This window comes from Mastigoproctus giganteus, chromosome 7, assembly GCF_048544385.1.
Source record: "Mastigoproctus giganteus isolate SK-2022 chromosome 7, ASM4854438v1, whole genome shotgun sequence".
Classification (NCBI taxonomy): Eukaryota; Metazoa; Arthropoda; class Arachnida; order Uropygi; family Thelyphonidae; genus Mastigoproctus; species Mastigoproctus giganteus.
In genome coordinates this window covers 225,203,087-225,221,949 of record NC_143581.1, presented here as the reverse complement: position 1 = coordinate 225,221,949, position 18,863 = coordinate 225,203,087, and the positions used below count along the sequence as shown (strand labels likewise).

General features: G+C 36.7%; 1 protein-coding gene across 6 annotated transcripts in view; it reads right to left on the bottom strand.

Moving 5' to 3' along the window:
• The window catches only part of LOC150083730 (uncharacterized), a 183,395-nt gene extending 165,220 nt beyond the window's left edge, over window positions 1-18,175 (bottom strand). For all 6 annotated transcript variants that reach the window (XM_090378169.1, XM_090378170.1, XM_090378176.1 and 3 more), the window contains exons 1-2: window positions 18,054-18,175; window positions 5,706-5,947 (exon numbers count right to left, since the gene is read on the bottom strand). In XM_090378169.1, the coding sequence (XP_090234295.1) occupies window positions 5,706-5,808 (103 nt within the window). In that variant the 5' untranslated portion in view covers window positions 5,809-5,947; window positions 18,054-18,175. The remainder of the gene's footprint in view (window positions 1-5,705; window positions 5,948-18,053) is intronic.
• Window positions 18,176-18,863: the final 688 nt, after the last annotated feature.

Below are 18,863 nucleotides of genomic sequence, written 5' to 3'. Positions count from 1 at the left end.
CCAACCACAACACAGGAAGAATCCTGATTAAGAATGTGACAAATCTGGAGATGGACTTCCTACACTTAGCGGAATCCATCCAACAACTTTTAAGATGTTAATTCAGGAAACAGATGGCTCTACTAGACACTCAATAAAGGTTTCTAATTTTTGGCTAGTGAGTGTATACCCATAAATTAACAGAAAAATTCATCACTAGTTGGCGTGCCAATGAATTTTTAAATATTTTTCGGTAATTATTAATTTGGTACCATGATTTTTGCTGAGTACCGAGTCCCCAAACATATTTATTGTACAGTATTCAACCATCAGCTGGTTTTTCACACGCCACTTAGCTCATGACTGAAATGAATTAGACGCACGTGCGGTTTTCAAAGAGTCCATTGAGCCATGTAACTGTTTACACCATTTAAGAATGGAAGATGAATTTGGAGTTCAAAAAATCGATAGGGGCAGTTGTCTGGTAGCATTGTGTATCGAATTTTGCATTGCACATGGCTTCTGGCTCTTTCAATTAATAATTTCTTTAAAATTCCTAATACATAAGTGGTTTTCAGGATTCGGCCTCCTCTGAGAAAACTCTAGTACAATGCCAAATATAATCGCTGATTATAAACTCCATTTAGAATTATAAAACAGTCGTTTAGATTCGCGGGGTTCAAAGAGCCCGTGGGAGCCAATCTTTTGCATAACTGAAGACTACCCGGTTTCATGATACATATAGGGATTGGCGAGAGAAATATTTCTAAAAGATTCAAATATAAAATTTCATGAAAATCCTAGTCTAATGAGTCAAGTTGTTACATGCGGACGGACGTACAGACATGGTGAAGACAATAGATGCATTATGCATATATATGCGAATGCTCTTAAAAACTAATCTTACGTAATTTAATTAAGCAATATCTCTAATTAAAATTAATCACGGATATTGCTGTAATTAATTTTAAATTTATATTTTAAAATTAAATTTTAAATTTATTTAACCAACTAATTTGTCCCCTTTAAATTACAATTAGATGCAAGATTACAATAATCTAAAATAAATGGTAAAATTACAATAAAATGGTTAATACAGATCATTTAAATTTAAAAATTTTAACTTAAAAATATTGTGCTTTTGGTAAAGAACCACGTGCAAGTGTCACGTGACTATCCAACAAATGTCTGCTGATTATTTTGGGCGCCTTCGTGTTAATGCTTTTCTCATTGAACTTTGTAAATAACATAACTAAATTTGTGAACGGCGTATTTCTAAAATAGAAAATCATCCAAGACTTCTATTTTTATGTACTCCCTTCTGATGATGGTCATCTCCAACCCAAACATTACGTATCAGACACAACTATAAATTTAGTTGGTTTATTTATAACATATCCGTATAATGGCGCTGAAGATCCCTGGGTAACGATTGTTGATGTGATCAACAAATGGAAGCAGACGTGCTGAAAGCGCTACGAAACTACTGGAAATCCTCCGAAGCTGACAGAAAAATTCTGCAAAGAATTGTCCACTCAGAACACAGTTTGACATTGTCGCAGCATACACAGACTCTCAGTGAGCCGATTAGTTTAAGTCCTTTCGTATTTGGACTGTAGACCAATGGAAAACTATGCTTTGGAGTGAAGAGTCACAGTACATGGTCTAGCAGTCTGATAACCAGAAAGTAAGCTACCAGGAGAAAGCTACCTGCCGGACAGTACCGTCCCGATAATGAAGTTTGGTGGGGGCAACGAGGCTAGGGGCTCTTTTCATAGTTTACCCCTGGAACAAGTGGTTATTTTGGACAAAGCTAAGAATGCTGAGGTCTTATCAGCAGGACAACGCACCATATCATACTGGAGTGCCAAATGGCACTCCAGTATGATATGGTGCGACTTTGAAGGCCAAATGGCAAAAAATATCAGAGGCCATTTATAAAAACCAGTGGAGAGTACTCCACCGAGAGTGGAGGCTGCCATAAAGGTTATTTGTAAGTGTCCAATATTAATAGTAGGGGCGTGTATATTATAAATTTAACTTTTATTTATGCGTAAAATAAATACTACAGTATAAAGTCGTATTGTCTATCAAGAGCAAAATATCCCCCCCCCCCTAAAGGCACTTTTAAAAGCAGTTTTTGGAGAGAGAGAAGAGGGCAAATAGCTTCTCGAAAAACATTTCCGGTTTGACCCAAGTCCCAGCTTATGATTATGCATTAGGCTTAGTCCATCAGCCACATCCTTCACGAGCCCCTAAGACAAACTTCCATTTGTTGACAAATATTGTCTCTCTAATGGAAAAATATCCATAGTGCATATTTTAGTTATCCCTCTGCCCTCGTCTTCCTCCCACAGAAAACTGATTTCCCATGGGAAAAGTGCCCGTGCACTTCCTGCGCACACTATATTAAAGTTTAATTAGTTAGACTTCATTCAAGGGAGAAGCAACGAAAATTCAGCCTCAGGCATGTTCAGGCTCAACTAGTTTGCCACAAATTATCGAAGATTCCAGCTCTACCATCTTAAAATCCAGCCATGTTTTTTTGTTTTTTTTCCTCCAACATTTTACGTGCTTTTTAAATAAAATATCTTGGAATAAACGAAAAAAAAATATATATATGCGTTGAAGGTTATTAATTTATAATAAATACAAGTTGCAAACGACTGTTTTCTACGCAGAAGATGTTACTAATCGCGTGACAAAAGCTCGCTGCGCCATCTGCATTTTCGCATGACTTCATTCTGATGAAACATCGCTAATCACAAGGAACAATGCAAGATTACACGTGGAATTTTTCCTGCTTTGGAAATATCTTTCTTACCATGTTTTTAAACCGTTTAGCGTGGGTTCTTCGACGCAATTTTTTTAATTAATTTTAAGCGTTTTTTTTTTCTATTTAAAAATTTTAATCGATTAATTAATATCTGTTGAGTTTATGTTTCTTTGGGCCTCAACAATTCAAAATATTAATTGTAAATTCTAAATTGTACTTTATAAATACGACATTTTTTACTTCTATAGAGCGAGGGGCCTCTGTAAGAAGACCCTAGTGCAAACTCAACGTTCATATCGTCATCAAGTGGATCCTGATATGGATCCATCGCTTTGGACACGTTCTCAGGCGAGGACAGCGTGGTTTTTTCTCCCGGAAACTCGACTGCTGATGTGTCTAAAATCCCAACCAACCAACAATCAGCTTTGAACAACTTTTAATATTTTCTTTCATGGAATTATATTTCGATAATTTCAAAAGTTCTCCTGTTTTTCAAAAAGCTGGAATATCGTGGGACATAAAATATTTAATCAATCAACGTTTGTTAGTAAGTTTTATACCATTTACTTTACAGATATTCAAATCTCAATAGAGGCACCATCATCGTCAACAACCTCTCTCAATACGATTGCTACATTTCCCACTGAAAGTGTAATTCCATAGAACAAACACCTGACAACCTCCAGTGAAATCAGAGTTTCTTGCAGGCCATCTATTAGGGAAATTAGTGTCAAGAAGTTTCTCACAAGAAAAATCAAAATGTGAAGCCTAAATTTATTGCACAGTACTTTGGAGATGGCTTTAATTCTTCTCCACGGTCTCCTGTGGGTCCTGCCCTCGTGGGTAGCACAGTTGGTATAATCACCGCCCTCCTCATACCGGGTGGAAATCTCAGTTGGATCCCATCAATGACGCGAGGAATTTTTATGGATCTTTTTCACAACTTAGCTGAGCCAAGTCTCAGGCGAGGGTAGTATGGTTTTTCCTCTTGGGAAACTCGGGTTTTTCGTCCAGAAAACCGACCACGGTACGCACGTATTTTACAGACATATTATATAAGGTGCAATAGGGCCTAAGTTGCTGAAGCATCTAAAATCCTACAACAACCAACCAACGAAACTGCGGGTATTAGTAATGGCTGCTGTGTCTCACCAACGCGAATGGTTTCATCTGGCTAATTAATGTTCTTTCATCGATTCACCAGCAATGCAAATATGATTTCAGCACTCACTCCTTCGATCATACTTCTCTGGGAGCAGGTTTCTTAGGACTGTGAAGAAAACATCTTGTACTACCTTAAGGTGGTACAAGATGTTTTCTTCAAAGTTGAGTTGCGTTTATAGTCACAAATCCTCTGGTCGAGTAACAATCTTTGATGGGCAATTACATATATGAGATGCAATCTGCTACTGAGTCCTTAATTCGTATCTGGGTGTAATCTTATCTCTTTGGCTAATACTCAGTTGTCCATCAGTGTAGACTATGAAGTATAATAATTCCCCAATAAAACGAATTTTAAATCTGCTGTAAAGAACACACACTCATGCAGTCCTGTTGCACAACCTGAGACACTTCAAGTAACCCTGTTGGTATTTAAGGAACTGGACGAGAACAGCGATGTTTGTTGAAGATATGAGCAGTTTGGCCATTTTAAACGGGTCGTGTAGCCTCAGTATAACAGTTGGTACTTAGGGGACTGTACAGTACATTAAGAGATTGTGAAGTGGTTGCTGGTTGTCCTATTTAATTATCTCAGGGACATTTATTCTATTCCCATTTCTAGAACCACCATCCATCCCACACCGAGTGGAAAAGACACGGGTTCGACTCCCGCCTAGTAAAAATGAAACACGATTTATTTGGTGTAACAGTTTTGATTTAATAATACGCAGGTGGAGAAGACATTTTTGAGCATGATCAACGAGTAATCGTTGATCATGTTCTAACTTGCTTTAAAAAAGTTAATCATTGATCATGGACGCTCCTAAAATGCCTTTCTTCCTAACTTTATCTTTTTAGAGTAGGAAGGTGGGCCTTTTCTTACCAGAAAAGGCCCACCTTAATATTCTTGCCTGAGACTCGCAAATTGAGCCACAGTGAGGAAAAGTCCATAAAAGTTCCTTGAGTCATTGACGAGATTCGAACTCAGACCTTTACCCAAGGAAGACGGTGATTATAGTACTGTTAAAACCCCGCTTCAACCTCAAAATTAAATATGATCAATGGAGATTGTAAAGAAGATCGTCTACCACAAAACCAAAATAGTCTGCCCACTTGCAATTTCGCTTTTTGGCTCACAAGAAGATGTTCTGCAAGATGGCACAGTTGGTGCGCTCAAAACCTGCACCGCTAAGAGCTTTTATAGAAGAGAAGGAAGCGCAGAATATTCTCAAGCTTTCACTCTTATTTCCTTAGAATCAGCTCTTGGTGAATTGTTCATACGTGGTTTTACCAGCCCTAGAAACGCAAATGCCTTTTATCAAGTTGTATTTAGCTCTAGTTTGAGACTGAAAATGAATTCCTACAAATGGGGTTGATAAAATCTGATGGATAAACCATTAAGTTCAAAATCTCTGAGAACTGGAACACATGCTTCTTGGGACACAAGCTTTCGGGACACCGGAACACGTGTCCAGAAAACAAACTTCGGGAGCGAACCCGGGGCACCGTCTGACTGTATTTTGATAGATCGTGGCTGTATCTCATTAAAATTAATAAAGAATCTTATTGTAATCATTAAACATTGAAACTCGAAACGTCTGGCCACCCTAATCCAACATACATTACAATAATTATCCACTTCATCGGATGGACTCGAAAAGTGCAAATTGAACTCTTGAATAAATTAAAATTATACATCTAATGCTTCTGGAAACTCTCTCTCTCTCTCTCTCTCTCTCTCTCTCTCTCTCTCTCTCTCTCTCTCTGATAAGATAAAAATTGGACTTACGTTTCTTCTTTGGTTCCTGCTCCACTTGCATCGGGGCCACCCCAAGGTCCATCATGGTGACCGCTGGATTTCCGAGCGCCATTGCGTACACCTCGTCCTGCATCGCAGAGCTGTGACGGGGTCCTTGTGCTCAAAGCGAAGGGGAGCGACCTGGTCGCCTGGTGCCAGCAAATATCCCAGCGAACGTCTCCGGCTACCTACAGTAGCAGCCCCGATCCTACGGCGACCGGACCACCTCGAGCCTGCCAATCAAGGAAAACAATGGGAAGTCGTTATCTGATATATGAATGTTGCAGGGGACAGGACATGAAGGGAAGAGGGGAGAAAATGCCGTTAGGTGATGCAGGGGAGAAATAAGGGGGAGGTTAAGCAAGGTGACCTTGGAGAGTATAACAGATAGCCGTGGCTTTATTGATAGTAGACACGAAAGAATAACAAAAGAAGCGCAGATTTAAGTTTATTGAGAAATATTTAAACTTGTTGTTAGCGTGGCTTGAAACTCTTGTGGATGTTGATCCTTCCCTTCTGTTGAGGAAGGTATTGAATTAATAAAGTAATGAATTATAAACTGCATAAGAATGAGCTTAGCGATGTATTGCACGATTTAGCTGAGGGTTATTCCACGAGAATTTTTCCTTCTCTCTCATCAAACCAGAATCTTTAAATTCTGCTCTCCTTTCTCAACGTGTAATTCCATTTATCCAAAAGACTTTGGATAAATAAAATAGGATTTCTAATATTTTAGCCAGGTAGTGTAGTTCTAAATGGCTTGTGAAAGAAGAAAATCTCCAACAGCAGAACAAACTTTGCCTTCACAACGAGTTGCCCTGATATTGCACTACTTTCAATCAGATAGAATGGCCAAAATTTAAAAAGAAATTAATTTAAAAATTTATGTGGTCTATTTGTTAATTAATTTAATATATTTATTGCGTAAATTTATTAATTTATTTGGTTCAATAAGTCCTGACAGAAGCTGTACAGTAGTGTCTTATGTTTCAGATAAATGACATTAAACTTTTGGCGATGCCATTGGTGCAATATCAGGATAACTCGTGGTGAAGGCGAAGCTTGTTCTCCTGTGAGCAATGACGCAGAATTTCAATATTGAAGAGTCCATTCTCAATAACTATTCAAAGAAATTCGCCATGTTCTTCGAATTTGAAATAAATTAAGCTTGTGCATTCGAGTTAAATCCTTTTTATAAAATAAAAGTGGAAAAATAATTGTTAAAATATAATTCATAAGAGCTCATTTAAATATAAAATACTATCACGGAACAGGGGTTCGATATTCCTTAATCATAGTATAATATCCTTTATTTCTTTTATTTATTTGTTCCTTTATAATATCCTTTATCAATACACACACACCACAGCAGAAATAGAATAAAAAGTGATATGAATATTTCAGTCAGGGATCAATTTTATAATCGATTTACGAATATTCAGTCAACAGTAATTTACAGTTCAAATTACGAATAGTCAATTTATAGTTCAGTTAATGAATAGTAAATTTATAGTTCAGTAAATGAATAGTCAATTTATAGTTCACTAAATAATGATTAGTAAATTTATAGTTCACTAAATAATGATTAGTAAATTTATAGTTCAGCTAATGAAGAGTCAATTTACAGTTAAATTTATGAGAAGTCAATTTTTAGTTCAATTTATCAATTGAACTATACATATAGTCTATGTATAGTTCAATTTTTGAATAGTCAATTTATGAATAGTTAATTTTTAGCTCAATTTATGAATAGTCAATTTATAGTTCACTAAATAATGATTAGTAAATTTATAGTTCAGTTAACGAATAGTAGATTTATAGTTCAGTTAACGAATAGTAAATTTATAGTTCAATCTGTGAATAGTTAATTTATAGTTCAGTTAATGAAGAGTCAATTTACAGTTAAATTTATGAGGTCAATTTATTGTTCAATTTATCAATAGTCTATTTATAGTTCGGTTAATGAATAGTCAATTTATAATTCAATTTATGAATAGTTAATTTATAGCTCAATTTATGAATAGTCAATTTATAATGAAATTTAAGAATAGTCAATAGCTAATTTATACTAAATTTATTAATATAAATTGACCATAAATGTTGACCATAAAAGTCATTTATGGTCAATTGTTGAGTACAGTGAATAGCATGGATTCGTGCAAAACATTAGCATTTTCTAAATAACTGATATTTAAAATTTTTAAAAATCAAAAATATTTCTACATGCAGTTCTGGAAGTGGGATGGGATGGGTAGATATGGAATTGGTAAGATTTGGAATTTTTTCAAGTTGAGAAATGTAGCGGGATGGTGTAGTGGATGGTATTCATGGTACCGTCCCATCTCACTTTCAGGTGCTGCGTACATATAATCTAAGAACGTGAACATTTTCTTTTCTGTACAAATGTACACGTTTAAAACTGTACAGTGGCTATTCCGACTTTGTATAACTGTCCTCCTCTTTTCTTCAGCCGCAACACTCCACAAAGACTCGTATTTGTAGCGTAATTAATATCTTGTAATTAGTTAATTGCCATCTTGTTTTTAGCGAAATTTAACTGAATTCTTCTCCTTCAACCTCACGCCTAAAACATTATACGAGAAATACAACAGATTCCCACCAACGTACCCAAAATTCCAAGCACACTCATCCATTAACTAATTAAACGAGAAGTGTGCTTCATTAAGCGCAACTTTTTAAGAAAATAAATGGAAACATTCCAAACGCTAAAGAGTCTTTTATAGAGAATTAAAGTTAAAATTTCATTTATAATACCATATTTAATTTTTTGGATAAAAAGGTAAATCTCAAGTTGCGATCAATTACTTTTGTTATTAAACTTATTAGACCATGTCGAAAACTTGTTAGACCACGTTCAGAACTTGTAAGACCATGTTCAAATGGTGAACCATTTGAAGTGAATTGGTAACGAAGCGTGTTTAAGAATCGAATTCTCCCATTGTTCCATTCATAAGATATCTTGGAGAAACGCTTCTAAGAAGTATGACAGAAAGCGGTAAAAACATCGCCCTTACTAAAACGCCTCGATCACGATGATTTATCACATTTCGCGGACTTCCACATTTGTCATTCTACCCCTCGGTTTGTTAATGGTAGAATCGGAGAACACAGTTCGGTTCTACTCTCGATATAAACACAACAGTGCCACAGCGGATGTATAAACCTGTTCCTCCTTCCCGTTGTTAGTCAGATGATCATGCTCTCTGAATCATTCTAATGCCACAAAGGAGGTCACTCAAAATGTAGTGCTCGTATATGTTTAGATATATTGGTGATAGGAGACAAGAAATTAATCCGCGAAGATTGGTACAAATTAATCAGCAGAGAAAAATCCATCCTTACCAGCTTTGTAACAAGAAGTCGATGGGCAACATCAGTCCGGGTACCAACTTTGGGGAGTGGAGGTTCAAATTGGGGATTACCACACTGACAAAATAGTATCTGAATCTCGGTCCTATCCCCAGGTGCCAAACTTCCTTGTATAACTAGAGCTCATCTTTTAAGTCATATTAATCCATTTATTTGCTGCGCGAATCCTATTAATGTACACACGCGAATTACCCATCACATCTAACATGACAATCCATAAATAATTTATGTTTTAAGTGCCCTATTAGTATGCATATTTTATGCACTTAAACGTACATAATAATTTGCATATTTTATACACTTAAATATACATAATAATATGCATATTTTATACACTTAAATGTACATAATAATATGCATATTTTATACACTTAAATGTACATAATAACGTCATATTTATGCACTTAAATGTACATAATAATATGTATATTTTATGCACTTAAATGTACATAATAACATGCATATTTTATACACTTAAATGTACATAATAATGTGCATATTTATGCACTTAAATGTACATAATAATATGCATATTTTCTACACTTAAATGTACACAATAATATGCATATTTTATACACTTAAATGTACATAATAATATGCATATTTTCTACACTTAAATGTACATAATAATGTCATATTTATGCATTTAAATTTACATAATAATATGTATATTTTATACACTTAAATGTACATAATAATGTGCATATTTATGCACTTAAATGTAAATAATAATATGTATATTTTATGCACTTAAATGTACATAATAATATGCATATTTTCTACACTTAAATGTACATAATAATATGTATATTTTATGCACTTAAATGTACATAATAATATGCATATTTTCTACACTTAAATGTACATAATAATGCCATATTTATGCACTTAAATGTACATAATAATATGTATATTTTATGCACTTAAATGTACATAATAATATGCATATTTTATACACTTAAATGTACATAATAATGTGCATATTTATGCACTTAAATGTACATAATGGTATGCATAATTATGTACATAATAATATGTATATTTTGTGTACTTAAATATACGTAAATTTTTGCATTTAAATGTAATTAATAATACGTATATTTTATGTACTTAATGTACGTTATGATACGTATATTTTATGTAAGTAATATAATTCGATTTTTCGTTTTTTCTTATGATTTGAAAATGCAGGCCATAAGTAAAGACGTAAACTAATATTCTTTTGGCTGTTTTTCGAGTAACCTATCTTCATCTTTCGTCCTGTGTATTAAAAATAAGTCACACTTCCTGTAAACCACCCTACGTAGGGCAACTCAAGTTTCGACAAGTCATAGTGGGGTGGTCTAAAGCGATGAATATTTATAGGGAGGGTCGCTTCTGTGTACACATCTTCTATATATCTTAGAGTTAATTGCGTTTTCTTCTTACTATGGAGATAGCTTTCTGTTATTTTCGAAGACTTTTTCTTTCTTCACTTGTGTCCATAGTCTTAATTAGGAATCATTGGGAAACAGTTGGTCATTATGCTACATATTGACGAATATAATTTTGTACTTCTTAATATGTTTAAGAGTTATTTTATACAATAAGATACTGCTTAGATCATGAATTCAATTTCTATGAACTAGCCTCCCTCTTTAATACATTAATTTCTCAAAAAGAATAATGTACAAAACATTCGAATATAGGGATCATCCAGTGGCGGATTAAAGGATAAATAGGGGTTTAGAAGCAGCATAAAGACTCCAGAATTTAGGGAGCTCGAAGTTACTATATCATTACTGTACTCCAAATCGGAACGCCACAAAATAAGCTAAACCCACCCCTGGTTCATCGCGAAATTTAACATCTTGTGATAATACCGAAGACGTATGAAAATGTTCTTTTTGTAGAATGTTGAAAATCTTTCTGTTTCGTTTTCTTTCTTGGAGACATCCATCTAGATAAAAGAACTCAAAAATGGCTCCAATCTCCCATGATTTGAATCCCTTTTTGAAGTACCCGTGTCCCTTGTTTGAAACATCTAGAGGAGAGCTTATAAAATGCAAACGTCAGTCCAATATCCTTCAAGGAGTCCTTACTTCAAATGGTTAGTTATTCAACTTTTTATAACAAATCCTAACATTATACGTCTTCTCAGAAAACTGCAGTTCTTGAAATGAAGTTGGAGACTTCCAGTACAACGTAGACATTAATACTTTTTAGACTATGCCGTGCTATTTATGGCACTAAAGTTGTTAATGAAGAGTAAAGTGATTTCTCCTGTTCTCCTCTGAAGCCGCTCCTATTTTTCTAAACAAAACGAGAGCGCATTTGTTCGATCATTATTTTGCCACTCGACAGAGTTTACTTACCATCCGGGTGTGTTTGCTGTCCCTAAGCAAATTTTGTTAAGTGCACTACTCCATCACGGCTTACTGGACATTTGACGACTTAATAGAAAAAAAAAATAAATAAATAAATTGAAAGTAAAAGTGGTTAAATGATAGAAATACGTTTATTAAAAAGTCCTCTGTTAAAACACCCGCATTAAGGAAAATTATCTAATTTGCATATAAAGAAATGCTTTAAAAAAAAGCTGAAAACGTAATTGGTTTGATACGCTACCGAGTTACCACAATACCACACCATTTTACAATACCACAACACATTTAGAATTTATTCTCTACAGAACCATTTTGAAACTAGTTTAACTATTAGGCCTAAGATAGTCGTTGTTTCAAGTGGATTTTAAGATTTGACGCAAAAATATTTATATGAACAAAATAAAAGGAAATTTATCTAAGAGAAAGTTTCTCTTAGATGAATCATAACCTGTTTTAAAATCTCAAAAAGGTAGCTGAAAAAATTAGTCGATAAATTGTCTTTAAATAAAAAAAATAGTGCAATGAAAAAGCCATAAATGTGATTTAGGTTTAAAGCTTTGGACTTATGCCATGTCATGAAGCGCTCCCTGCCGGTAAGATTCTTCGATTTATTAATTAAAGATAATATATTTGGAAATTTCATTTTCGATGTCATGCGCAGAATGGTGAAAAGGCAAAAAAGGAGTATTAAGAAGTTTTAGAAGCAGAACTTTTAAAAATAAGCGAAAATTTATTGATATTTATTAATTTTAATCACTTTTAAAATAATAGAAATCGAGAAATAAAAGTATTTATCCAAAATAACCATTTTCTTTAAAAGATGCTCCCAAAGTAAATTTGGGTTTTCCATTTGGAGAAGTTCTGCTAGTGGGGCAAAAGAAATATCACAGCTAAGATGTCTTCAACAAAAGACGTTTTTTTGTTTCTTCCTTAATAATTCTACAGAAGGACTATATTTATTTGCGATAGGGTTCAAATGCTTTTTGGCATCTGATACGTCTCTATGACGAATGCTTAGATTCGTGGTGTAGTTGTAAACTGAGATAAAACGTTGATAAAGTAGTTGGGGCTTTGCCAGGCATTCTGTGCTACAAATTTCTTATGGCATGTTTAATGGAATCTTTGTCGATGGAAGAGATTATTTGGTCAGGAAATAAACATAGCCAGGAAGTGTGAATACGTAGTCTGTATTATATCTGAAATTCATTTCCAGTCTTATATGACAGGTCAATTTTATATCTTGGGTTGGTCGAATGGCAGGAAAACTGGGGTATCTTTCCTCTAGGTCTCATGTCTGTGGCACTCAAGTTTTATTAAAATTGTTGTCGGAACTTGCTTATATCTGAAAAAGAGATTCCAACCTGGTGAGATTGTTTGCAATCGCTTGTATTGGTACCAGTGAATGAGATTCAATCAGAGAAATGTAACTTCGAATAGTCTCAAAGTTACAGGAGATACAAACAGGGAAAAGGTCATTCCGTTATCACGACTGTGACGAGTTAAACTCGACACCGTGGTTTTATATTTCTTTTGTACGAAAATCCCAAACACGAGAGGTATTAGAACCTATAGTGCTTAGTACCGTGCGTGGGTTGAAGGCAGAGAGGAAGAACTTGTTGACAGCATGAAGGAAAGTTGTTCCAGAAAACAAAATTTGAAGGGATAAATGAGGAAGAAGAAAAGTTGGTTCTGTGAGTTTGAAGTTGGACAGTAAAAGGATGTTGACTCGTTGCCGCACGTGTTTGGACTGGTTTGGAAGAGAGAACATAAATTATAGAAGCCAATTCAGAAGAACGTCCATGGAAGTATCTATAGAAAATGCGCGTGCAGCAGAAACAGAACGTCTGAGAGAGAGAGAGAGAGAGAGAGAGAGAGAGAGAGTAGAGAGACTATTTATATCTCTACTGATTTATATTAAAAAACGACAAGAGACTGAAGACAGATTCTGGGTGTCTTTGAACCTCACCTTGGCCTGGTTAAATCCACTGCTTCTGCCACCCTTGAGAAGCCCTGAAAGTGAACGAGTATCCTGAAGGAAACGGAAGAAGTGCACAGAAACAATAACACGGATACTTCCCAGGTAATTCTCTATCCCGACGTAGTCTCCGCATGTCGTCGCCGGTGGTTACGACCTGGACGTAGCGATTACTCATTCCCCGCCCGAAGCGATGAAGGTCCGCACAGAGGGGAGGTTCTATCGGAAGTCTCCGTCCTGCCTACCGTTTCCCAGACAAACCTCCTTGGCCGCAGGGGGTAAGCCACCGAGCCACGCGCCATTCCCAGTACACAAAGGAGAGACCGAAGAAGCCACACGAAAAGAGCGAAGGTGTAACGACACGAACCCGTATTACGGACTGCGATGCCCTTTCCTCCTGACCCGCAAGTGTCGTCGTAGAGCGCCGCCGTCAGATGGTGTGTTTGATAAGGTCAAGTTCTCACTGTCGTCCGAGTTAGATGCTATTTAACGGTGGGAAAGTTGCTGTCACCTGCCAGCCGTCTGCGGCAACAACACAGGTGTCGATTGTCTCACGTGTTTATTCAGAGACCACTTGTACGGCAGAAATCATCTGCATCGTCTGTTTAAAGAGAAAGAGAATCTCGCGCACAATTACAGCATGGCTTCCACCCCTTCCCCCATTCGCCTCTCTACTGCCTGTTTCCAGCAAGGAAGTCATACGGGGTTAATCCGCTAAAGTTTGAGTGGCTCTGACACGCACGCGAGTCATTAACATCGATTTTATTCCAACCAAGAAGGCTACACACTCCACTATGGACACGACAGACCGCTACAACTCGTGTGAAGAATTTCCAGTTTCTTAGATGCATGCGTATCTCTAAGAATGCCTCGGGTTACTTGGTTTGTGTTGGTGTCCATCTCCAAAAAACACGCATCCCATTAAAGACAAAACCACAGGGATTAAATGTAGATTTATCTGGGGTGCATGCAATACAAATATTAAGAAATCAATTTTCCAGAAGGCTAAAAGAGTTGAGTCTTATATGATCAGAGATGGGAGGTTAATACTTAATATAATTAAGTATTAACCTCCTGAAACTATGTTGGTGGATTTAAAATAAAATTGAAATAAAATCATAAACCTGATTCCAACACTGTGATCTTCTCAAAACACAAACAAAAATCAATGGACAAATTTTGTAACTCCTGGTATTGTATAGAACTTTATACAGTACCAGTTTATTACTGTATAAAAGAGTACACAGTACTAGGGGTTACATAGTTTTATACCAACAATTCAATAAAAAATCACCCATACCAAAAAGAAATAACAAAAAACTACGGACAGAAGAACACTGGCCACCAATATGGATGAAAGGATGGCCTTGGGAAGCACATACCATCTTTAAAGTATTGCAAATTTCACCTTGAAAGTACTGCAATTACTTTCAAGATGGTATGTGTTGTCGTAGGCTCGCTTTTCATCCATTGGAATGTAGTAATCCCTGAAAAAGCCTAATTTCCAAGAAATGACATCACAACCACCATAGCTAAAATAATATTCAACAGATTTAAGCACAGTAAGTGGCAGATCCAATGTCGATAGCAAAAGAGGAAAATTATTGCCGTGAGAGAAAACACCAAGAGATAGCTTACTTCCTAAACACACTACAATTGGCAGATGGAATGTGTCCTGTTACCAAAAGTTAAGGTTTGTTACCAAGTTAAGGTTTGCCTAAAGGTTAAGTGATATCCATGAATTCTAACTTTAAGTATGGCCAAAGGCAACTCGCTTATCCTGAACTAAATTAAGATATCGTATTCAGAATTAAAAAGCTCCTTGATACATATTCGAAGAGTTAACATTTCTTTCATCTAGTTTACTTTCAAAAGGATTAAATTGGAATAGTATGGCACCGAATCTGGACAACCAACCGCAAGTCCCAAACAGAGAAGCAAAGAAAGTAACTGAACATGACGAATACACAACAATCCATCAATCTACACCAAAGATGGCCCCAGAAAAGAAATCTTTCAAAATGCAAAGTTCTGAAGTTTGGTTAAAGGACTGGGTTGAATCGAGCCAGCAACGTTTAGAATTTTCATCTGTAATAAACATTAAAGTTATCTTCCTAATTCTTGGACTCCACCACAGTACAGTTTTCTTAGTACAATAATTAAAAACCATTTTTGGACAGCAAAAGACCAATTATCTGGAGTTCTTTGAAAAGAGTCGTAGTTTAAGAGGACAACAGTACTCTAATAAGCGAACTTTGCAAGGAATAAGAACAAAATAGAGTTGGAAATCCTAGGAACATTAGTTAATAAAATAATACTTCACCTTCAAGTTAATGGCTTTAATCAAAGAATGTAGACCTGGAGTGTTTTTATAAAAGGAATGAAATGAGAGTGATAGTGACGTCAGGAATGTTTGAGAGTTGTAGTTGGCCAGCAGAGATAGGACATTATAAAGCGTGGAATATTATTGCAGAAAGATCAATGTAAAAAAAAGTGTTTTGAAAATTATGTAACTCAATGTCTTTATATTTCCAATCAGAAAGCGGCTTCTGGAGGAGAGAAAACAGAAGATTGTGAAATAATCCAGTTATCCACCCACAAATTATATACGAGGGATTTTAATAAATGATTAAACTTGAAGTCTTTCTGCAATAAGAAGTAAAATACCTCGCTTATCCTGAACTAAATTAAGATATCGTAATCAGAATTAAAAACTCCTTGATACATATTCGAAGAGGTAACATTTCTTCGATCTAGTTTACTTTCAAAATGAGAGCAACTGGTTCTAGTTTTCTTAAAGCAGTTTGGAAATCAATTGGGCACAACGCAAAATGTGTTTGTTTAACCAATGAGTTTGAGATCATTCTTAGCCCAATGTCCGAAACCACAGAACAGAATGTATTTTATCTGTTTTTATATTCCAACCACCAGTAACTGAAAACGCAGCATCAGATCTAAATATCTAAGAAAACAATCAAAGAAATACTTCGTATATCTTTCCTGTTCTCAACTGGAGTTATCCTGATTTCCGACTGTCGCATCAATACTTGAATAGTACGAAGAAATTAATAATTTACTGAAACTCTGCCTAAATATATTCTAAAATAGTCTCCTAGAATAACATTTTCTAATGAATTTTTAAAATGCTTCTTAAAGTTAATGGGAGATTCCAATAATTGCGTATCTGAGTAAGAAAATTCTTCTTGGGTTTGGATATTCCGAAATACCAATGAACGATTTCGAACCAGGGAGTATATTATCAAGATTCCGAGTCTTCATTAAATATCCAAGCCAACCAGAGACGGGGTGGAGCAACTTCGATCAATATCGTATCAGCAAATGAAACAGTCTAGCCCGGAAACGCCAATGCACGCACAGACCTCAGGAAAAAGGATGCTACCATCTTAGAAAATATTAATACTGTAAATAAGAGAAATCCCTGAGAACTGTGGCTAGGTCCAATTTGGATTTCCTTGAAGATTTCGAATGAGGAAAATTTAAGGAAATATTCTTCAATGGTGTAAATGTTTTCTTTTAAATTCTAGGCCTATGTTTATCCAATTGATTTCTTCTTTTAGCTTCCACTGAAATCCAATCATTTGATTCTAACACTCCAATGATTAGAAATTCAGAATCTTAATACTAGTCTCGATATCTAATTGATAATCAAAGAATATTTATTAAAATAAATTCGCCACAGTTTAAAACTATAGTAGAGTAAACCGCCATCAATTTCTCTAATTTCTTACCTCACTATTTTAAGGACCGGTGATTGATAATTAGGTATTGGTGTAATGTAGAAGATCATTGCGCATTTATGCATTAAGAGGTCTTCGGATACAGTTTTCTTGACAGTTAAGAATCATAGACTAATACTGTATATACTAGTGAACGTATAAATAGAATACATCCAAGTTGCTGTGTTTATAGTATGATTGAATCTTGTTGAATCTTTCTTGTGGTAAAACTACCGATGCTTAGCTCTCGCTCTGTTGGATGAGAGCTAGTCATTGGCCGTCTCGTCACAAGAATGATGCAAAAGGATAAAATCTGATTGAATTACAATTGATATTGGCCTTCCTAGAAACAAGCTGAAGAAATAAATCAGCGTAGCCAAAGAGCTTGCGCTGCAAGAGAGTCCTTTGGCCGATGGTATTTGTGTATAAAGTGGATTTACTGTTCCTCGATGAGTAATAATATTGAACTTTCTCACCTGGTAATACCACAGGGTGGCGTTAATGGAGATGAACGCTTTAAGTAGAGCGAAGAGCACAAACCGATACACACCACCCCCCCAGCACATAGGGGGTTGCTTGCCATCACACTTACTGAAGATTTCCACGCACCATTTTGATAATAAGGGCTTCGAGGTTAAAGGTTAATCCGAATGCTGGACTGGAGAGAACTACACGACCTGTTTACGGTTGAAGAAGAGAGGACGGGAGACACAGACCAATCGACACCACCCCTCACCTTGGGATTCGGTGGTTAGCCTCACCACAGAACAAAAAAGCGCTCGACTGTAAGCTTCGTTTCACCCCAGTGGGACCGTCGGAATAGCCACGTACAGACACGGTAGATCACCCCCTTGTTTCCCGACCGACCTACCTGAAGTTGTTTCAGGCACGTGCTCGCGTCGCTGCCTAGGGGGTTAAAGAAACTCCGTCATCCAGTGAACCAACTCGGTCATATGTAGCTGCACTTCGCTGCTCGGTTGCCTCCAAAGTCCTGCTCTGGTCCGTCTACCTGCACGAGCATGGATTTCACTGTGGTCCTCGCGACTCGGCATACCTGCACTGGCAGGACGCTGGCTTAATTGCCCCACTGCACGACAGGTGATTTGCGGACTTGTCTCGTGACGTCACATCCTGCCGAAGCATTCAATGGTAGTCACGGCACGGTAGACGCTGCTCGAGGCTAGTTCTGCCCTGAGGGGTTGTCACACGAGCTCGCTCCTCCCTTCGCTATCTTTCTCGTACCTTCTCTCTTTCTGTCTCTCGCTGTGGAAGACGTGAATGATCAACGCACTTTTTCAGGCATCCCCTGTCTCTTTTGTTGGTCTCTGCCACCACCGGATATGTGTAGCGTCTTGCCCCAGGGCACTGCCCTTGGGTCATTGCGTCGCCGCAACACCTGTTCGCGCTCGTGCCTAATTAGCGGTCCGGGAAGGGTGGCGTGCGCTGCCGAAACAGCGCAATGTTTCTCCGGGAGTAGCAGCAGCTTGTCAACGGGCTTCTACAGACCTTTCAGAGAGAGAGAGAAAGGGAGATTCGGTTGGCACGGCCGTTGAAATGGCCACGAACATGCGACGGTTGTGCCCAGGTGGTTTGTCAGGTGCAGTGGACAATTTTAAATACCCAAACGATCTTAGGGAAAAGGTGAAGTTAAGGCAAATGGAGGGTTTGCGGTGGTCCTCCG